We start from the raw sequence: 21,594 nt of genomic DNA, 5'->3' as shown, positions 1-21,594 counted from the left end.
CAAATATGCAAATGCAGGCAGTGAGCTTTAATGGTTGGACTACCTCTGCATTTCTTAAGGACGTGGTCAGAACATGGCTGGAACTAGGAGGGATAGCTTGTGAAGTGATGAAGTATCAGGAGTAACGCTGGGATGGCAGAAGTTGGAGTGCATGGAAACTAACAAAGGATTTCCCTACTCCAAGCCCATGATTAGAGAAACCCACACAGGAGCAGGGTGCAGGTGAGTTCACCTCCGGCTGAAGCTTGTCATTCAGATCTACCCTTTTTGTTAAGGGAACTAATTCTGCTGTATGTTGTTTTAATACAGTGTTGTTTTTTTAAACTAGGAGGAATAGAAGAAAACAGCAGCTACAGGTGCACAGATACCTTGTGAGCAACAGTTAATTTATTTCACGAATAAGAAACAAAGTTATCATACAAAGTAGAAAATGGTGACAAAGTACCAAAAAATATTACAGTACTGGGACATTTATTAAGCTGTAATTTTAACTTATAGGCCAGCTGCATACTGCATAGGATAATTAATGCACTGTGCATCTCAGTCATCAATAAATATTTCACTGTTCTCCAAAGGAGAAATCAGAAACTCATATACAGATCAGTTCAAGTACAGCTGTCGTTTTGGAAATAACTACATTAACTTCCAGGTACACATACCCACCCCACAGCACAGATGAAATGAGCAGACCAGGCCAGCTGGGATTGCTGGGAGCACACAGAGCGCTCAGCCAGCACACCCAGATCCCACGGAAGGCTCTGTGCTCAACTGAAGATTTAAGTTGCTTTGCCCATTACATCAGTGAGAATATTCAACTTTTTTTCAGGGTACCTACTTAATTTGTCTAAGAAAAAAAGATTATTTAATGATGGAACAGGTTGCCCAAGGAGGTTGTGGATGCCCCATCCCTGCAGGCATTCAAGGCCAGGCTGGATGTGGCTCTGGGCAGCCTGGGCTGCTGACTGGTGACCTGCACACAGCAGGGGGTTGGAACTGGATGAGCATCGTGCTCCTTTTCAACCCAGGCCGTTCTATGAGTCTATGATGGCAATCTTAATTAAAGCAATACCACTTAACAGTATTACCAAAGCAAGAGAGGCTCCTACCCATGTGTGAAAGCTCTCTGGAGAGGTGATTACCTCACCCTTGATATTTCCATGCTCTCAAAGCATCAACTATTCTAAAGACCTAATAAAACATCAGCTTCTCACACTCTCCCCCTGATATACATAGCAAAGTAAACAATACATAATTAAAGTCTTTTTTGAGCAAACCATTCAGTGTGAATATGCAAAACAGTTCAGTATGCAGAACCATCTTTTCCCGAGTACAGATCAAAAACCTCAGCACTGCCTGAAGAGGCTAGTTCCTTCTGCCCTCTTTGGTCAATGCAGGAATAGCACACCACACGGGAGCAGCTCACTTGCCTTTCAATACAGGGCCAGCTGCCTTCTGCTTAGTGACACTATGAGGCTATGAGACATAGAAGCTTCTTTTTGACATCTGGTCTAGAGAGAATGGAACTCCATCGTTAAGCTCCAAAGAGAACACACACACGTAGAGGCTGCAGGGCAATACATGACAGCTCAGGCCCTGCCAGGAAGCCAGCATCCCACAGCTTGCACAGACTGTGAAGGAGCTTTATTTGTTGCATTTTGGCAGGCTGGAATTGCCATCTTGGGTTCTTTGGTTAGACTTCTTTATCCTCTCAACTTGAAAGAACATGAATTCTTTTGGCCTGGAAAACAACTAGCAGGCTTTTTGGGTTTTGCTTGCTTGTTTCAACCACCACAAGAAAGCAATGGCTTCTGTCCAGGTACACCACCCCTGTAACTTCAGCCTGAAGAACCCCAAAGCTCTCAGTCATCTCATCCATTCATTTTTGTATCCCAGCACATTTTGCTGCTTGGTTACTTATGCAATACTTTGCTTGCTAGGAACAGGCATTTTTTCACCTCACATTTAGTGTTCTTCCAGGACAGGAAAAGACCAGCCTTGCAGAAATGCAATCAGCAAAAACCTTATCGGTCACTAAAGAGCATTGTAATAAGAACAATGCACCATGGTATGAACCTGTGACCTTTTCTCCCTCTGACTATTTGTAATCTAATACACCAAGACAAAAAAAAAAAAAGTTATTTATTCAATTCCTCTTTCCATCCTTGTTTCGTTTTCCTTGCACAGCCTGACATCTGTCAGTTTCTGTGAGACACTGGACAGAGTGCAGAGTAACAGCTGATTATGAGATCCAAAAGGCTGAAATGTCAGTGACTGATCCTAATAAATACACAAGGAAGAAAAGAAACTGAAGCTTGAAGGAGACAATTCTTAACATTAGAATATCAAAACACCGCACTTCCACTTCTGAAAAACCTCTGCCTTTGTTTACTCTGTGTGTCATCTCATACACCCAACAGGAGGTTGTTCTAACATGTTAAAACACAAAACCTTATTCGAATGCAGTATGTAAAAAGAAGCCTCTGAATAATGAAAAACTGAGACTGAAGGGAAAGGTATTATTTATCATGTTGGGGTTAATGAACTTTTTGAAATCACATTAAATCATAGAGAAAATGGAAAATCATTTTCCTGCTTAAGTCTATCAACATTTTTTTCCTCTGAAGCTAGGCATGTTTTTTGTTTGCTTGTTTGCAGAGAACAGGCATTTCCTCTCTAAAAACTGAGTATTTATTTACAAAGCACTTACAGTAAATCTTATAACTCCAGTAGGTACTGGAGAAGAAGCAGCTGGGAAGATCCAAGGCTTTACTTTCAAGAGAAATTCTGGCACCAGAACCTGGCTTCTGTGCATTCTCTCTCTAACACAGATAGGAAGAGACTCACGAATGCCTGTGTTCTTTACTTTCTTGACTGCTGGATCATGGAATAGGAATCTGAGGAGTTTGGATTTTTTTCTCCCCACTTTTCAAATCTTTAATGGTAGGACAAAAACAAAAAATAATGCCTTTTCATTCCTAAATCTATCAGTCCAGTTTTGCTTCCTTGGTTCTGGAAAATTTTCCCTGAGAGCAATATGAACCAACCCAAGACACAGCCTCATTCCCAGTACCAACTCTACATTCTCCAGTCTCTTTATCCCCAAATCTCCAAAATCCAGAATTTGAGTAAGCAGTGTGGAGGATCTCCTGCTCAGAACGGAAAAGAATATCTTTGTTGAAGACATCACAGCTACTGCTGCTTAGATAACCTGAGGCTATTGGACAGGAGGAATTCCAGTTCAACAGTATCGTCAGTGGTCTCTATTGGTACATTATTCTTTTCTGCAGGGGATGAGTAATTCTGTACTTCATGTCTTGAAGCTAACATTCTTGAAGTCCCATTGCAAGAACATGCCTCTAGTTGTCCAGTGCTGCCTGGGCAAGTACAGTTTGGATGGTAAGCCCCTGGGCAGGAATTTGGTTGGCAGCGACTAGGGAAGTAGTATTTAGTTACCACAGGACTTGATTCTACTTGACTACGAAAAAGATTATTAGCCACACAACAGGTCTGGAGACAGTTATTTCTGAATCCGTGATGGAGGCCTAATTTAGCGATGAGGGGCTTCCCAACATTAACTTCTTTTCTTTCATCCATTGTATCTTCTATTCCTGGATACTCATAGTGCAAGCAAACAGTGAAGATCAAGTGTTCCTTTAAAAAGTAAAAGAAGAGGAAGAAAGGTTAAACTTCTTCCCCAGATAACAACACAGGAAACATTTCAAGAGGCACAGCCTACTAAAGGAGAAGGCTAACCTCTTTTAGGAGCTGAAGGCATAATATATTAGGCAAGGCTGGTAACCATATCAGGTAATACATGAAAGATGGAGGCTCCAGAACGATGCTGTTCATATCCTTAAGAACTCAGTGGGATTGCAAAAAGGAGCCTACTCGTCATAAAACTCTTCCTGCAAACTCAACTTTCACCCACAGAAACTGTGAGACGTACTCAGAGATCTACTACCCCTGACACCAAAACTTTTCTTAGTCTTCTTAATACTGCTATCATTTTCCTCTTTGACCCACATGAAAGATATTAGCTGCTTCTATCCTACAACAAGCTGCCAGAGAGGCTGTGGATGCCCCGTCCATCCCTGGAGGTGTTCAAGGCCAGGTTGGATGGGGCCCTGGACAGCCTGGGCTGGTCTTAAACGTGGAGGTTGGTGGCCCTGCATGTGGCAGGGGGTTGGAGATTCGTGATCCTTGAGGTCCCTTCCAACCCTCGCCATTCTGTGATTCTGTGACCAGATTATTGTCACAGTTCTAAGGGCTAATCACTAGAGTTACAAAGGAGCCTTACATATCATGCTAATTCAAAATTCAGTTTCCCTTTACTGCTTCAAATTCCACTAAAAACTACATGCAAATTGGACATGCAAATTGGATTTCTGAATCATGTTGCAATCTGGGCACCCATGACATCTTGCAGGCTAGATATTCTCATTTCCCATTGCTGCAGGCAAACACAGCAATAAAACAACATCCTATCCTGCCCCCTCCAAACATTTTAGAGGACAGACTAAAATTAATTTTTCTGTCCTCTTTGCTGCCTAACAATACCTCAGAATTTTGCTGTGGACCTCCTCACTTGATTAATACTTGCTCATCTGCAAGTCTTTATTTCTAGAAGCATTTTCTTTACGCCACCTGCAAAAGCACTTAAGATGCCAAGCAATGTCGCAGGTGAGGTAGTCATGACACAAAGGTACAGAAATAAATATAAAAATGCTACCATAAGCTGAAGTGATAACCTTTCAAAAACTACATGTCCAAGAATACAGCTTGGAATCAAAGTATGCAACATTTTCATCTTCTTTTGAAGACACAGTGAGATGCTGCTGTGTTTCAGGTCACATTCTTACTGTACTACAAGGCATAGGAGCATCTCCATAGTGTGCATGAGATGGTGTTTACAAAAATAACCACCTTGTCAAAGCTTAGTATATGTCTAGAAAATACAAAGTGGCTTGCACAGTGATATCAGGACTGCATATACACTGATTCTCCTCTATTTTACAGCTAAGATACTGAAGTCCCTAAAACATTGCTACTTATCATTTTTCCTTCTAAGAATCTAGTATTTGGATCTGATAATAAATTCTGTACATCTCCAGACATGTTTCTTATCATGCAAACAATACACAATGAGCTCAGCAGAACTGCAAAGAAAGATGATTAATTTATACTAGTCTAAGGAACAATTTATATTAACCTTTAGCTTTTGCAGAGAACTTAGCCTGGTGTAGAGGCAGTGTTTGGGAAGGTCCTTTGAAACTAAATAGCTTCCAGTTTCCTCAGGAGTTCCTTTATTGGCTTCTTTAGGATCCACATCCAGGTCCTATTGCAAGAAAGACAGCAGAACACAGAAGAAGGTACAGAATTTGTAGATTATTAAGCAATTAGGACTAAAGTGGTTGGTTTTTTTTGTTTGTTTGTTTATTTTTAAATAAAGCACTTGCTTTTTAAAAGGAAAGACAACGCCAACATTGGATTACTTGCAAAAGCTGCTGAAACTGCTGTTAGTCACAGAAATTGTTTGTTTAGGTAACTCCCTTTCTGCTGACAGTTCCTTCTGAATTTGCTGCAGTACCACACCACTAACTCTGTGGGCTACAGAGACATGTATTTATCATGCACATTAATTCAAATATTTTATTTTTAAAAGAGTCCTGTCTTACAAACACCAAAAAGGTTTTCTGCTCCCGAGGAACTTCCAGTTTCACTCTTATCCTTTGCCTTACTGCAATGAGATGAGTAATGCTGATGGAAGCAGAAACATCACCCAGGTGGAAGTAACTGAAAAAATAAACTCTAGGAAGTCTGCTGAAAGGTAGATGTGTCCTACGTCCAAAATAGAGCTACTGATAATCACTCTTTAAGTTAAATAGAACCACTTAAAACTAGACAATCTCATAGAAAAGAACTTCTCCCTGACATCCAGCCTAAATCTTCCCTCCTCCAACTTAAAACCATTTCCCCTTGTCCTATCATTATCTATTCTTTCAAAGAGTTGACACCCCTCCTGTCTGTAGGCACCTATTACAAAAGGTGCACTTGATAAGGACAGTTCTCAACTTCAATGGAGGGAGATCATCGAGTCACCTACAGGAAGCACTTACAAGTGGGAAGTCTGTAACGCAGGCTCTGCAAACAACTATCTCAGGTGGTTTCTTTACTATTCGTGTGTAGATTATCATGACATTGGAGAACTCTGCTGCAAACCCCAGTTGAATCTGAACACCGCATTTGAATTCAAGATACATGCTTTCTGGAAGCTCTGCAAATAAATAATACATAATTATATTCTCAATAAAAATAAACATTTTTCTATTTATTATTATTTTGAAATATTAGAAAGTATTTTAAGATACATGTAGGAGATACAAGAATCTCCTGAATTCCCTCTACCTATCACTCACGTCTTCATGCTGAAGCAGCTCTTACAAGCTAACCAAGCAGCAGCTGTTTACTAGGTGCACTATCAGAAAGTAACAGACATGCCACACGGAGCTGATTTTTCAACTTATGCTACACAAGTTTCTTTCTAATCTTTGTGCAACTAGCAAGACCACAATCAACACAGCTATGATACAGCTTATGGACCTAAGAATTTGTTTTTATATATGTTTAATCAAACTAACAAAGTCAATGAAGTATCCTATATACATAAGGCACAGCTACAACTTTATAAGAAAGTCTGAAAGCAGAACACATTCAAACACAGCAGAAGTTTCCAAGATCTGAACACACTAGTGAAAATTAAGGTATGAATGTGCATTTCTTCAATTTCTATTTTGAATTACAGCTTAGGGACTAGAGATAATCAAGGATGTACATCCTCTTATTTTTGAAGGAGCTGTTTATTTCAAGTGACCTAGCACCCTAGTATGCAATTTCTATAATTCAAGTAGTTTCACCTATAGGTAGATCATACCATACCATGAGCTTTGGCCCACTGTAGGTTCCTTGCCATGGACTCTGCAGAAGATATGGTTTGTTGAATGGGATCAGATAATGCCCTTTTCTCAGACAAACTGCTGCGGATCTCCAAAGCTTGCTTGCCTTTGGTGAGGTGACACTTGCCCATATCTAAAAAGAAGATGTAATATTTCTATCAAAATCACTGCTGCTGAAGTTTTATCTAAATTAACTGCACCACTGCAGTGTTGTGTGGCTGTTACAGATATGATAGTATAAGAATTTCCATGTCACCTTGCTGTTTCAGAAGTATTTATTTCTCAATTTTTTGTTCATGAGGTGTTGTGGGTTAACCCCAGAAAGGGGCTAAGCACCACACAGCCCCTATCCCTACTGTGACAGGGTGAGGAAAGGAAGAGTAAAAGAAAGAAAACTTGAGAGTCGGGATTAAAAAAAAAGAAGAAGAATAAAAAAAAAGAGAAGTAGAAAAAGAGGAAGAAAAACAAAACAAGTGATACAAACGCACTCACACATCACCATCCCTGGGCAGACCAATGCTCAGCCAGTTCCTGAGCAAAAGACAGCTCATCTTCCTAACCACCTTCTTGTCTTTGTATTGCCAAGCATAACTGTATATGGTATGGAGTGTCTCTTTGGCTAGCTTGGGTCATCTGCGTGGTTTTGTCCCCTCACAACCTCTCGCACACCTCCAAATCTAACCACTGTCAGGCAGAGCTGGAAACACAAGGCCTTGATGCTGTGACCATTCAGCTTGTAATGTAGAACTTTTAATGTCAACAATCCTTTGGAACTTTTCCACATGTACACCGGTGTACCCTCTAACCCCTGATATCTGGTGACACACGCTGGTTGTTCTGTTGCCTGATGTAATTTTCACACACTGCCAAATGCACACAAAGCCGACTGAAACAACCAGTGCAGGTGCTGTTCTTTTGATGAGATGGAACTCTCAAGCAGCTGGAGCACCACATGCTGTACCTGTATTTTGTTTAGTCTGCTCTCAGATCTGTTAGAGACTGCCAACTCCATTTCTTAGGAAACATCCGCCTCCTGTATTGCCTCTCCCTTCTCACCCTCCTGTCTCCTTGTTCGGACAGACTTCCATGCTAAGTCCCAACAGAAGCTGCCTTCATGCTCTCCCCTGTGAGGGATAAGTCCTTCACTCTAGTTCAAGAATGAGGTAAGTCACAGGTCAGAAATCAGGATACCTACAGCATGTGACAGTAACCTAACAGTACAGGCTACGCAGTAAGAGAGACAGGATTTAGGAAAAATGGGTGTTGGCAGAATTGTGTGTCATATTTTAATGTGGGAGCAGTGAGCATAAATTAAAAAAAAAAAACAAATTGCAGAGAATACTAACCCACTTGAGAAAACCCAAAAGCAATGCCAAAAAGGATGAGGGAAGGATGAGGGTGAGAACACTTTTGGATGTTTTTTCACTGTACATATGTATTTGTAAGCATTTTATCCTAGTTGAAGAACTCATTGGTCGTTGGCAATTAAAAATGTAAGTGGTTATCTGTTCCACTCTTTAATGCATTCTTTAATGCAGAGACTGACAAGAAGAGAATGTGGGATAAAAGTCAGAGACACTACTGATGTTTTGATGGGTGGATTATGGGTTTCTTTTTTCCCCCCAAAATATTAACAGAATACCCCAGGACAGATATAGGAAAGGAAAAATATCTGATTCAAAACAGTGAGTTTCAGGACTGGTAGCTTAGTGAAACTAAACCCGAATACAGCAGCTAGTGAGCACCCAGCAGTAAGCTGCAATTCACCTTCAGCAACTTCATCAAGCAGCACTGTAATCTTCTTGTCCTCCAGCAAACGCTCCTTCAAGAACTTCATGAAAATTCCATTAGCCAATCCCAACTGCTGAATTTCAAAAGCTTCTGCTCCTTGGCACCTGAAATCACCAACATGAGGCAATGAAAAGAAAAACTACTGCAGCAGCTGTATGATCAAGATTAACATGAAGACAAAAGAGGTAAAGGTACATTTGGGAATGGATGAAAGAAACCCTCTCACTTGAAAACCAGCTTGTGTCTAAGGGCAATCTTAGACACCTTTTCATTTTCATCTGCAAACAACTCATCCTGGCAAGATTTTTACTCATAACCAAACCACAGACCAAAGGTGATACTGAACTGCTTGTGTGAAAAGCTTAAAGTTCTTCACTAAAGCTCTTGACAATTTCCATTCAATAGCTTTTGTACATGATTTGAAAACTAATACAAAGAGGTTATACAGATTGCTGTATGAGTAAACTCTTCAAAGAATTTCAATCCAAGTGTAACTATTACTTAGATCTAGAAGGAAAGCAAGAAAAGCATGGAACAATCTGCATGCCACTCTTCCAAAAACTGATTAATCTCTCTCACATGTTTGCATAAATTTAATTAAAGGCAACTTAGTAGAGATTCTTACATTTCTACAAGTAGCCATTACAAAAAAGTCCAGCAGTTTCAGTTTTGCTGAATGCAGTTTTCTCACTGGCATTACCTTATATCTGAATGAGAGCAATAAATATGGGGATGCAATCCACAGGCAGATTGTGGATTGAAGAATGAAGTCAAAAAGAAAGGATACTAATATAAATCACTGGTCTCCTAACATGACAGTTGGTATTTTCCATAAAAGACTAGCTATACAATCTCAATAGCCTCCTTCTGATTTCAAAATCTCTGTGGCATAGCGGGAGAAAGATTTCCTTACGTGGCATATCCAAAAACAATGTTGGCAGTAACCTTCAGAGCATCTAGGATGAGAATTGTATCATCATATTCATTTCTGCAACAAAATACACAAAAACATAAGAAGAATGATTTGAGAATTAACCACACACAACAGCTGTTCAAAATATTAAAACACTACAGTTTAGAAACAGTACTTTTTTTCTCCTACAATTCTAGAATGTGATTTTTCAGAACCACAAATGTTCAGATGCAATAAATACATGGCCCAGATTAAAGATCCCTCCCCAGCTTGAAATCCAGCATTCCCTCAAGACCATCTTACCTTTTGCGACACATATCCAGTAGGAACACATTGAGTCCTGTCTCTTTTTCCTGCATTAGTTTGAGGATGTTCTGCACACACAGACAGTTTGCAGATCGGTAGGGATTTGGAGCATCAATAGGAACCATGAAACTGTTTCCATAGTTTTCATAGCCATGGCCAGCATAGTACAGCAAACCTGAGAGAGCAAAACAGAAGTGGCTGAAAACATCAGCTCAAGAGTACACTGGAACATTCCCATCAATTTTAAGGTGGTCACAAACTTCATGCTCTGTCCCCACATTAAGTGTCTGTGGGAACTTGAGATCCTTCAAGCTACTCCAAGCAGTGTTTCTGGTACTGATATGCTTTATTAAGAAAGGAAAGAAGGAAAAAAAAGGGCAAAGTCAGCTTCACAACTTCACAATGAGCAGACAACAATTAAAATATTTGTACTCATGAAACAGAATCCATTATAAATTTATATCAATCACACGCAAAGACAGCTAAATACTCTTCAAGTGCTTCAAGTAAAGTTATGACCTCTAACAGAAATAATGTTATCTACTATATATAACTCACAGATTGACATTACGAACTGTGCCAACTGTAAACAGCTTCTCCACATGTGCAAATACAAAGCCTTGCATAGAAAATCACTGCACACAGAAAAAGATAACCCTGAAGAGTTTAGCTGGATTTTTCCTAATTCTGTAAAAGATGCTCTCCCTTTTAAAACTGTTTTTTTTTTAATCTTACTATTAACCCTGCAAGTTTTTAAAATTAATTTAATAGGAAAAAACAAACAAACAGAGAAACACTTCTTTTGCACAGTGCTTTGGGAGTGACAAAAAATAATATTTAATGGGAAAAAAAATATTCCATGATGACATTTGGTAGGATTCCAGAGCACATCAGTGTTACTGCACTACCAACAGCCCATTTTTAGTTGATGACATTATCTCTCTTCACAGTTTCATGACCCATGACTGATGTATGTCTACTAAAAAAACTCTTTACACACTCACCTAAACACAACAAATTATGCAGTTTATTAACTTAAGAAGATGAATGCAAGTTTACCATAGTTTACGATTTACAGTCTTCAAAATGCATGCGATAGTTCCATATAAAGAAAATATATCATAGATTTGAAGAAAAGCTTTTCTTAATTCTGAAAAGGGGGCTACCAGCCAGGGCTCAGATTTTACACGTATGAAATAAAATGTCAAATACTGACACAGCAGCAACTTGTGGTAAAATTAGACAATCTCAGCATTAACAACTTCTGCCAACTGTTACCAGTTGATACCAGAACGATCTGAAGGAATTTTCCTATGGTCTGTTCCCAGTGCTTTTTTTGTTTAATAATTTGTTTTCTAAAGCTTTTCATTGGTTCAGATCTTCAACTAGCAAACAGTGCTGCAGCTGAACCCAAGTCAGCAGAAATACCACTTATGTTAACTGGAGATGTGGTCTTCTTATGCCTCTATTTTTACTAAAAGCAGCTGTGAAATTAGTTGTATTGTAACAAAACTTGAATATCCAGTAGAAACAAGCTTTGCCCTAATGCACTAAAAATATTCGTCAGCTTGTGTAGGTAGAAATGCTACATGCTTCCCTTTTCCATTACAAGTAGCAACAGCAAAAGAAAGCACTTGTGTCACAAAGCCCTGCCCATTCTGTAAAGGAATACCACCAGATAACTCTATCCCTTCAAACTGAGCCCTAGGTTCTCTTCTACTTGTAAGCACTCAAGTCATTAACAACTATGCCAAGACCTTGCTAACTGCTCCATTCAATCAGCAGTGCTCAATTTCTTTTTATGGGAAACATGCATAGTCGAGATAAGCAGCCAACAAGTGCATACAAGGTAAGCTCCATGGCTTGGGGCTTCACTTCAAAAGCCTCGCTGTTATTCATCTGACAGGGTCTTGGAAAATGACAACAGCCTGACTCAATTAGAAGGTAAATGTCTGAAAGGCAGAGAATTTTAAGTGTGTAATTAAAATCTAAACAAATGACAATGGCGTTATTGGATTATTTACAACATTGTTAACGATTTGTTTCAGAAGAATTAAAAATGAAGTGCCAAGGGCATAATTCTGCATCAGATCTGAAGCAAATGGAATGTTCTAAAATTTACTTCCACAGAGTTTTAATCTTGACCTTGAGGTTATCCTCAAGACTACAGAACTGAGTGTAAGTTAAGTACGTAATCAGACCGACTGAAAGAGGTTTCACTTTTGCAAGGCTGGGCTGATGAAACTGCTAAGGCAGAAAGAGAGGCAGAAAAAAAAATGAAGGTAACACCTCTGAAGTACTTTAAGTTTTGCAAGTCCAAATCAAGCCCAAATTAATGAGTTGGAGCTATGTTAAAACAGAACATCTGTTCACAGTCCCACTGCCCTCTCATTGCATCGCTCTGCTTCCCAACAATAGACCTAAGAACTTGCTTTCGTTTGATGGATCAATCAGTTAGAAAGTGACACTATGGGTATGGAATATTTTAAGACAGCATGCAGGAAGCAATAAAGTCCAGATGCTCACCTGAAAGCATCACTCCTCACAGCTGTTACCTTCTTCAACGTGCCACAGAGATAATGCTAAATGAGGGCAAACCTGAAGTCCACCGTCCCCCACCAGGAGTGTAGAGGTAAATGACTGTGCACATAAGCAGCCACCCACCAGAAAAAGGAAATGTCTGGTAAAGGAGAATCATCTCCAGCTCATCCAACTCTACGGTTGCAGTCAGACTCAACCCACCTCGTGGGAGCATCATCCAAAGCTCTGCCATGCAGCATCTATACAGCCACTGACCAACTGCTCATCTCCAGCTGCCCTCAGGCTTTTGCAGCAGCCCCAGCTCCATCCCTGTAGGCCCTATGCTAGGAATAGTAGAATATACCTCTATAATGCACCACAGATTAATGCCATTTACATCGCCAGTTTTCAGACAGCTATCCTCAACACCAATTGCACAGAAGGCATTGTTTGGTGCTATTCAGACACAAAGTCAGGTAAGCAGAAGTGCCACGACTTTCAGCCTGCTGCAGCATGAACTGAATGCACAGAGATGCTGTAGGAGAAGCACTGGGAGGGGCAGGAAAGAATTTGTCAGTGCATTTCCTCAATGAACAGAAATATATCAGAAATAACTACTTTTATTTTCATCCATAAGTAGATGATTGTGTGGCACCTTTTTGCTAAGTACCTGCAACAGTTAATACATTGAGCACAAGATCAGAAATAAATCTTTGCATGCATAGAATAAACATATTCGGAGGGCCTCGTTAGACACTTGGGCACAACAATTTTAAGTAGGCTCAGGTTCTTCAGACGTCAGCATTTAAGTGGTACTGGCAGCTTTTTTTTTTCTTTTTTTTTAAAGAAAAAAGTCAAACTGTTTTTAGCCTGTGAAATACACAGATCTATGTCTTTATCCCTTGTGGAACAGAACACTAATTGCATGTCACGTTTAACACAACATAAACTAAAACATGAGAGGAGACCATCACCATCACGTTGTTTACAAGTCCTGCTCTCAGGGAGCAATGTCTGAAATGCCACTTTCCTGGCAGTAAGCAGCAATTACACAATGTCACATTAGGCATCAGGAGTATGTGTAACAAGGACTAAACAGGAGTTGCTGCTATGCCTCCGTTTGGAGCGATGCCCACTTAAAATGGAATAAATCATTATCTATTTGTGACTGCCTGCATCTTTTACATGCTTTAAGACATTAATTGACACTATCCAGAAAGAATAAAGCGACCATTTAAATCAATGTAGCTGTTTCCAAACACTACTGAAAGAATGCTCTGCTTTCCTTTTCGAAATATCATCCTGTTGGAAGAAAAACAAAAACATGGCTTGCAAAGGCTTTCGTATCGTGCTGGTGAGAAACTCATTCATGTCTTTTAGTACTTTATCTTCTCAGTGCACATCAGCAACTATAGAAAAAAAACTGAAAAGATGCAAGAATCTAAAAGCTCACCCAGACACATAAGCACATCTATTTCCCAGGGAACAAACCAAGAAAACTGCTACCAGAAAGTCTACTAAACCTTACTGCCATAATTAGTCTTCACGTCATGCGAGTTTTGGCTCTGAGATAAATGCCCAAATGTCAGATCAGCCAGTTCTCCACAGAGCATCAGGTAACACACCATTTTAAAAAAGTCAGAAATAATCTGACCTTGTGTTCCAAAGAAGAATTGAATAACGTTTTCTAGGCTGGACATTACTACAGAAAATTCTACAATTTAAACAATACTATTGGGTGAGCTTCCTGGCCTCTGTTCTAAAGAATTTCACCAGCCATGCAGTCAGCTTTCATAAAAATTATGACAAAGACAGAGGTAGTCAGCAACAAACTCCTCAAAGCAAAAGAAAAAAATATGTATATTTTTAATTCTCCAAGTCAGGCCATTCTTGGTCTTTTCCAGCTGAGACAAAGATGTTTTGCTCAGTGGATGAATTCCACCACATTCTCCCGGTGGCAGTCACCAGGTTCTGCCTCTCACAGGCAAGCTTATCCAGATATTCTTTTTCTTACCAAATAATTTAAGAGTCAATGCATATCAATAGTGGCAACAATACCAGACTTGACTGGTTAGTCAGTCATGAAGTCCTTTATTATTCACAACTGCAGAAATTAAAAACCTGAAGTCTGTAGCTCATCAATTTCTCAGTTAATGCCTTTCCTTATGAGAGGTATATTCGAGAAATGATAATATGAATTCTTCTCTATTTAATTTCTTTAAAGAACATAAACAAGAGAAATAGACTTTCTTTCTAAATAAAAACTTTTTTCTGGTTTGCTTTTTGAAGAAGAAATTCAGGTTAGCAGAGCTTTTTCACGCCCTGTGAAGGACTTAACAAAGAAAACTATGGTTGCCAGGCCAGTACCACGCCAACTGAAAGGAACTGCAATTCAGAATAAGCATTTCTACTTAACCTGAACGCTTGACAAAAAAAGAAGAGGGCTTAAGATGCTCTCCCTCCCCACCCTCTCTACCCCAACACACCTTGTATCAGAATGCAGCTTACTGTTGAGGCAGAGAAAAGCACACCTCTTCCTCTGTTCTTTAAAGATCTTCTGAGCGAGGACTAAGAGCATAGCAGCCCCTCCCAAAGAGCTTCAGAAGGATGGAAATCCATAAGGAAAGAGTATTCTGCAGACATCCAGTAGAAAGACAGGAGATGAACAGAAGAGTTCCAAAAGTAAGCTGAGAACATACTGCATGCTCTACTTAGGTCTGCTCCCCACCTTACCAGCGCAAATGCAGCCTGATATGCCAAGGGGTTGGTTAACTTTAATGGAAAAAGCAACTTGCAGACACAGGAAAGGGGGAAGGAGGAGAGGGAAGATGTGTAAAAAGGTGTTTTAGAGGTCTCCTGAGAGCATCACAGACTATGTTAGTATTCTTTAACTCTGCATTCTGCTATGAGCTCTTTACCACAACAGTCTAGTAAAAAAGACAAACAGACCACTCTTGCTTAAAAGATTACTAAAGCAGTACTAATGACTTACTATAAACGTGCATTTTCTGCACAGCATATTGTCAAATATGCTCAGCAGATGCAACAGTTGTTGGCAGATAAACACAACAGTCTGCAGTTTTAGGCGTGGTTAAAGAAAAAAGATCAAAGATTCAATTTTTCCAATAATAGAGTAGCAATAATGTTTTTAACCAAAGTCAAAGGAAATGCTCGCGTTTAGCATGCAAGTAGAGTGTGAAAAGTTAAGTACAACAAGGTTTGTTTTGTTCTTACACACTTGGAACTGGCAGAAGTAGACAGCTGATGTTTGTGTACTTTATATCACAAAATTGAAGTATTCAGAAAGAATCTCGCAGGCTCTCACCATATACTCCTCTGTCTAGTAGAAGTAAAAATTCATCCACTGCATTTCGCATCTCAGACTCAGTAAGATCCAACAAAGAAACAACTTTGAAATCCAACTGTCTGAGCAAGTTGGTCAATTCATAAACATCCACCATTGGGGCCTTGAGCTGGGGGTGATTCCAGTAGCTCATATTTCCTATTAACAGAGCTACCTTGTCTGTTGCTGTAAAAACAAAGAAAAAAAGTAAAATCACAGCACATGTAACGTATTCCCTGGGTTCAACACCTTTAAATTTAATTTCTTCCAAAGCAAAAATAACATCCAGTCTCATTTGAGATACAGTACTTGAAAGTCATCCTGTGTCAACTATACAACCAAACTCATTCTCATCCGAAAACCAAAGCAACATTCCAGCATGTTCTGACAGTCAACATACCTGAGCTGCGATGCAGCTAAGACTGGGCCATCTGTCAAGACATGGGTCAAGTCACTAAGGCTGTCTGTCATTGCTTTCACGATTCATGACAGCACAGTTACTGAATTCCCTCATAAAACAGGAGAATGAACATGAATGTCTTTATGGCAAGTTGCTAAAGCTATGGCCACTTATAATTCTTGCCCCTCAAAATAAATCTTCTCGTGTTTCTTAAAAAACAAAAACAAAACCACAAAAGAAAACACCACACACAGAAAGACCACTTTCATATCTCCATCTCCTATATTTACATCTCTCTGAAGTAGTGTGTTTAAGTAGAAGCTTTTACTTAAACAGAAACTTTAATTAAGCTTTACTTAGGTCAAGCATCAGAACTCTTTTTTCTGTTTGTTAAGGTTTGTCTAAGGTCCTTCCTCTGATTTTAGTGAAGTCAGAAGTACTTACGTCCTGAGAAACAGCCAATGAAAGAAAAACATTACACTGACTCAGATGTAAGAGTCATTTATTCAAAGCAAGGTATTTTTCCTCTGTTTTGTCTGTTGCTCCTATTCTTCAGTAGGAATTACTGCCTAACTGCTCCAGTGGCAAATGGAGTCATATGCATTCCCCAAACCTGCCTATGTCAGTAACCCCACATTGACAGAAGGTCTCTGTCTACTGCCTCAACATTTAACATTTCACTATCTTTGCCAAGATCTCTAATTGCTTTTAACGATTTTGCAGCTGAAAATCTGCAAAGTCTTGAACAGTCTAACCATCCTAGGAGTGGAGAAATGTGAACAGTGATTGATACTAGAACACTACTGCTGAAAAAGTACTAGAAGCAGGTTTTCCAAATAATTTAGAAAAGGTGAATGAGGAGTGGGGAGCACTTACACTCCCTCTCACACCGGAGTGATAAGATTGTGGCAGGGACCTGCAGCCTTTCCACCATTTTAGCACCAACAAAACAAAGTGCCTGGCCACAGTCAAGTCTATCATGCAAAGTTCAAAATGGGAATAAAAATCCAGCAGGTATACTTCAAATCACACATCTGCCATCCATCTACCGCAGTGAGCTGCATGCACTGTGCACAGCTAAAGGGACAGCATAGCCTTAGTAGGCAGACTACCATCAGCCTAATGCCATATCTCCAACTGCTGAAGCATTCAAAGTAATGGTGTAACAAACTTGTTAAGGGCACAGTAACCTGAAACAGACCAGAAGTTGTAGACACTCCACCAAATCACTAAAAATACTGGTGCCCTCATCTTGGCTTACTACTGAAAGGGCAACCAAGCACTACAGAGGGCTACAAAAACACAGATGCCTCCCTCCTGACAGCTATCTCAAAAGTTATTTCACAAGCAATGGCAGAAGCCACAGCTACAAAAGCACTTACCAAAAGGTCTGTCACTGAACTGCTCCTGTAGGTCTGCTTGAAAGAGATTAGAACAGATCATGAGTACAGTCACAGCTGTCAGCATCAGCAAATGAACTGCACATTCCAACACCAACACTCCACCACTACTGCTTTGCTTAATAAGTTATTCCTTCACTGCTTTCTGTTATTTACCTGATATCTTTCACCTACTCTAGTAGGTCATGCATTTTTAGAGATAATAGATGCTTAGGGTATAATTCTGAATCTTACACACTGCACATCAGCACTTTCTGTAACATCCAGAACAGTCCATCCTCTCCCAGCGAAATGCAAGATAGGGGAACACTTAACATGGATGACAATTTGATAGCTGAAAATTCTTTTATTTCCCAAAGGGATGGGAATGCCCAATGCCTCACAAAATGTAGCTCTCAGTAACGTGTACCATGACAATGATACTGATACAACTTCCACTGACTAACACTGGGTAAAAGTAAACTTTGATGTCTAACCCAGGAAACTTTGTGATTTGAAATTTTAGGAGCATTGTTGCAGGGATAATCCCTCAGGGAGTAGTATTCCAGGCCTATGTTTTTATAATAAATATCAAACAGGCTTCAAGTCACATTTGCTCACACCAATTTATACGGATTTATGAAATATATTAACTCAGTCTATTGGGGATAGGGAGGTATCTTGCATCCTATTTGCCTTAACCATCTGAAAAACAATCAATGCACTAAAACGTAAGAGTCCATCAAAGCCACAGACAAGAGAACAAAAGATTTCCTTCTGTATTTGAAAAAGTAAACGCAGTAAGTATGCAAACAGTGTAAAAGAGAGGATTGGTGTGATTTTGCAGAGCCAATAGCAACTCTGTGATTCACTGTACATCTTCAGGTTAGTTTACTGAAACCAGAAGGTAGTACTGCTCTTAGCAGGGTATCTGCCACTATTAAATCTCAGTTATAAATACAACCAAGTAATGTAAACTAAACATTACGACCCAGTGAGGCTTCAGCAATTGTGATTTGTAATGTGAAATTAAAGCTTTCCAAACATGTCACTTACCTGTTTTTTGAAGATCACTTAGCTCTTCTGTGGAGACATATACCAATAAAATTAAGTTTAAAAAAGTAGCAAAAAAATGTGTATTTCATTAATAAATATATAATTGTCATGTCATTATTAACAGAAGCCAAAAGCTAGAACAAAACTAAAAAATACTTTTGGCTTCGTATTTCTGTAAGTAAGTCTAACTTTCATATGCTTATTCCACATGCACAGAAGAGAACTACATTAACCACATACTCAAGACACAGCATTACAATATGGCCAAAACAAAGGGAGAAAAACACCATGCCTCAGTCCCATGGACATGCAAGCAGCTTGAATGAATAAGGAATAAGACATCAGAATCACTCAAGTGACAAAAAGATGTTTGAGGACTGCTAAAAAAAGCAACATCCTGAGCAAGAAGTCTTTCTCTATAATGCCATATGTATTCAGGGGGATATAATTTTCAGATACAATTTTCAAACACTCTAGACTACCATAGATTTCACTTAACTTCTTTCAGAATAGTGGAAACCATGGAAAAGCCAAGTGCTTTATGCGAGGCCCCTCAGAGCATGCCTGCTCCATTCAGTGCAGCACGAAGCAGACCTCTTCATCAACAAATGCAGGCACATACACTCACGTGGGAAACTCTAGGTAACTAAAGTGAAAACAGCAAGGGTTTTAATGTAGCTTAGTAGCAGAACAAACTTGCATCCAAGCAAACCTTAGTTTGTGCTAAAGCCCCAGCAGTTTTAGTGATTATATCCTGCTTCAAGGGCTGGTTGAACTGCAGGTAGCCAGGAGGCTTCTGCACAGGATCCATCATTTCCTGCAGAAACCTTCTCGAGCCAGAAAGGATGCTAAGGCTTAAGAACATAACGAGTTATAAAAGCTAAACTGTGGAAGTGGCTGATACTGAATTTGTGCTACTTGTATGTTGTAGTACACAGTGCCCTCACAATCTCAAACTTTCAGAAAAGGGGCTAAAGAGAACAGTGGTTCCTGTTAAACTTTGAAAAAGAAAGGTTGCACAGTAGTTTGATTACAAGAAAATAAAGAACAGATAGCCATGTACAGTGCCTTGAAAATGCAACTCTTTTTTCACTGTTGACAGAGAAGCTTGGGGTAGGGTGCTGCTGTAAGCAACCTTACATTTTCTCACATGATTCCCCCACTATGTAAATCATATAAATTCAAGATTCCAATAATCAATTGATGGCATAGCAGTGATGCAAAGGAGAAAAGAAACAAATGTAGTAAGGTTGCTGGAGACACATCTCACAGACAAAGAACTGACTGGATTCAGCTCTATCCAACTCTTTAAGGTCCTTCAGTCTCCTAAACATTCCCAGATTTTCTTGCAAGGATGTTGCTTCCTCAGCCCAGCCAAAAAAAATCTCACGAAGATCAAATGCAGGACACAAAAACAACGTAGTATTCAACGCTGAATACTACAGAAGAAAGAAGCGTGATTTCAAGGCAAAGAAGAGAGAAGCACGTGCAAAAGGAAATGTTCCATCACCCAGCACTGTTTTAAAGCACAGTGAAGTTCATAACCCATGTATGCTTTTCAGCAACACACAACAATCCATCATCCCCATCATTCATCTCTTAAAAGTGATTCACAACTAAAGAATTACTTTACCTTCTGTGCACTCCACTGCCATAGCTTTCCTTCCTTGTGTTTTAAGGGAGGGGAGGGGGGAGAATTGGAAGACAATTTCTCTCAGTTATGAGAGTTAGAACACAAAGTGGAAGTCAAAATTCACTTCCAATCTGGCTCATTTTACAGCACTGTAAATCTTTAAACACTGGCTATAGAACACTATGTTTATAGTAATTTTTAATACAATCCTGGAGCATTACAATATTTCTTAACAAAAAATTTTCATATGAATTATGCAATAATATTCTCAGATATATCTGGAAGCTATAGAAACAGATCTTTCCCTGATCGATTTACTGCAAATACATGCACACACACTAATCAGTGTTCTATCTATTTAACTCACTTGCTATGAATAATATCACCTGCCCTGATAGCTGAAGAATTCCACGTAACAATTCATATCAGTAAAAGATCTTAGTGAAATCTTAAGGCTTAAGATGTTATTCGGTTGTCAAAAAACATGCAGATGAAGAGTTCAGCTCAACATCTGTCGACAAGCCATGTTCCTAGTAGCAAGGCCAAAAAGTGTTACCATCTCTATATTAGTTACCATAAAAACTCAAAGCACTTCACAATTCATACAACTATAAAACTGCATTTGCTGCCAGCAAGCACAGCTATCTTAATCAACAGATAAACTAAAAATACAGGCAGCTAAGCGCTTGGCTGAATACTAGAAGTCTGAGAAATAAATTCTAATATTAGGGAAGAAATTGATAAATCAGCTGATCTACATAAAACTGACAAATTCCATACCTACAATGACGTCTATCTTCTTGCTATGTTGGTCTTCCCGGTCATTGAATACGTGACACCAGTATGTTCCCCCATGTTCCATGTCCACACAAGATACCTATGTGAGCACAACTGAAAGTCATCCTGCCAGCCCCCAGAAGAATCAGTTTCTTCTAAGCACCCCCCCTCAAAACAAACAAACAAACAAACAAAAAATACTAAAAATTAAAGCCTAAACCAATTCAACAGTTGCTGATACCCTTTCTAGAACATTAAGTGTTCTAGAAATGCTTTCAAGAATTGAAGAAAGAATGCAAATCTGCCCGACAGGCTTGAGATGCTGTAAGTACTAAATGTAACTATCTTCCACAGAGCTCCACAGTATGGAATAGAATGAGATGCTTTAACTTTTACTGGCACTTAATCTTTGTGTTATGTCAACAACCTGGAATGTATTGTAGACTTCCACTCCATGACTACCACTTCAAACACATTCAGGATTATAATTCTGCACCCTGGAGCCTGAGAACAGTATCAGCAT

The 21,594-nt window shown here is 39.4% G+C and overlaps 1 protein-coding gene across 4 annotated transcripts in view; it reads right to left on the bottom strand.

The window, feature by feature from the left end:
- Positions 1–365: 365 nt before the first annotated feature.
- The window catches only part of MALT1 (MALT1 paracaspase), a 30,579-nt gene continuing 9,350 nt past the window's right edge, over positions 366–21,594 (bottom strand). Inside the window, exons 6-17 of one of the 4 annotated variants that reach the window (XM_085213156.1) lie at positions 21,075–21,171; positions 20,295–20,327; positions 18,662–18,688; positions 17,609–17,644; positions 15,809–16,012; positions 9,961–10,138; positions 9,658–9,732; positions 8,721–8,848; positions 6,937–7,086; positions 6,117–6,274; positions 5,210–5,335; positions 366–3,651 (exon numbers count right to left, since the gene is read on the bottom strand). In XM_085213156.1, coding sequence (XP_085069282.1) covers positions 3,190–3,651; positions 5,210–5,335; positions 6,117–6,274; positions 6,937–7,086; positions 8,721–8,848; positions 9,658–9,732; positions 9,961–10,138; positions 15,809–16,012; positions 17,609–17,644; positions 18,662–18,688; positions 20,295–20,327; positions 21,075–21,171 — 1,674 coding nt within the window. In that variant the 3' untranslated portion in view covers positions 366–3,189. The remainder of the gene's footprint in view (positions 3,652–5,209; positions 5,336–6,116; positions 6,275–6,936; positions 7,087–8,720; positions 8,849–9,657; positions 9,733–9,960; positions 10,139–15,808; positions 16,013–17,608; positions 17,645–18,661; positions 18,689–20,294; positions 20,328–21,074; positions 21,172–21,594) is intronic. The other 3 variants (XM_085213157.1, XM_085213158.1, XM_085213159.1) reach the window with 3 other exon arrangements.

This window comes from Meleagris gallopavo, chromosome Z, assembly GCF_905368555.1.
Source record: "Meleagris gallopavo chromosome Z, MGAL_WU_HG_1.1, whole genome shotgun sequence".
NCBI classification, from domain to species: Eukaryota; Metazoa; Chordata; class Aves; order Galliformes; family Phasianidae; genus Meleagris; species Meleagris gallopavo.
Note: the sequence above shows the minus strand (reverse complement) of the source record. Positions and strands in the feature narration are given on the sequence as shown.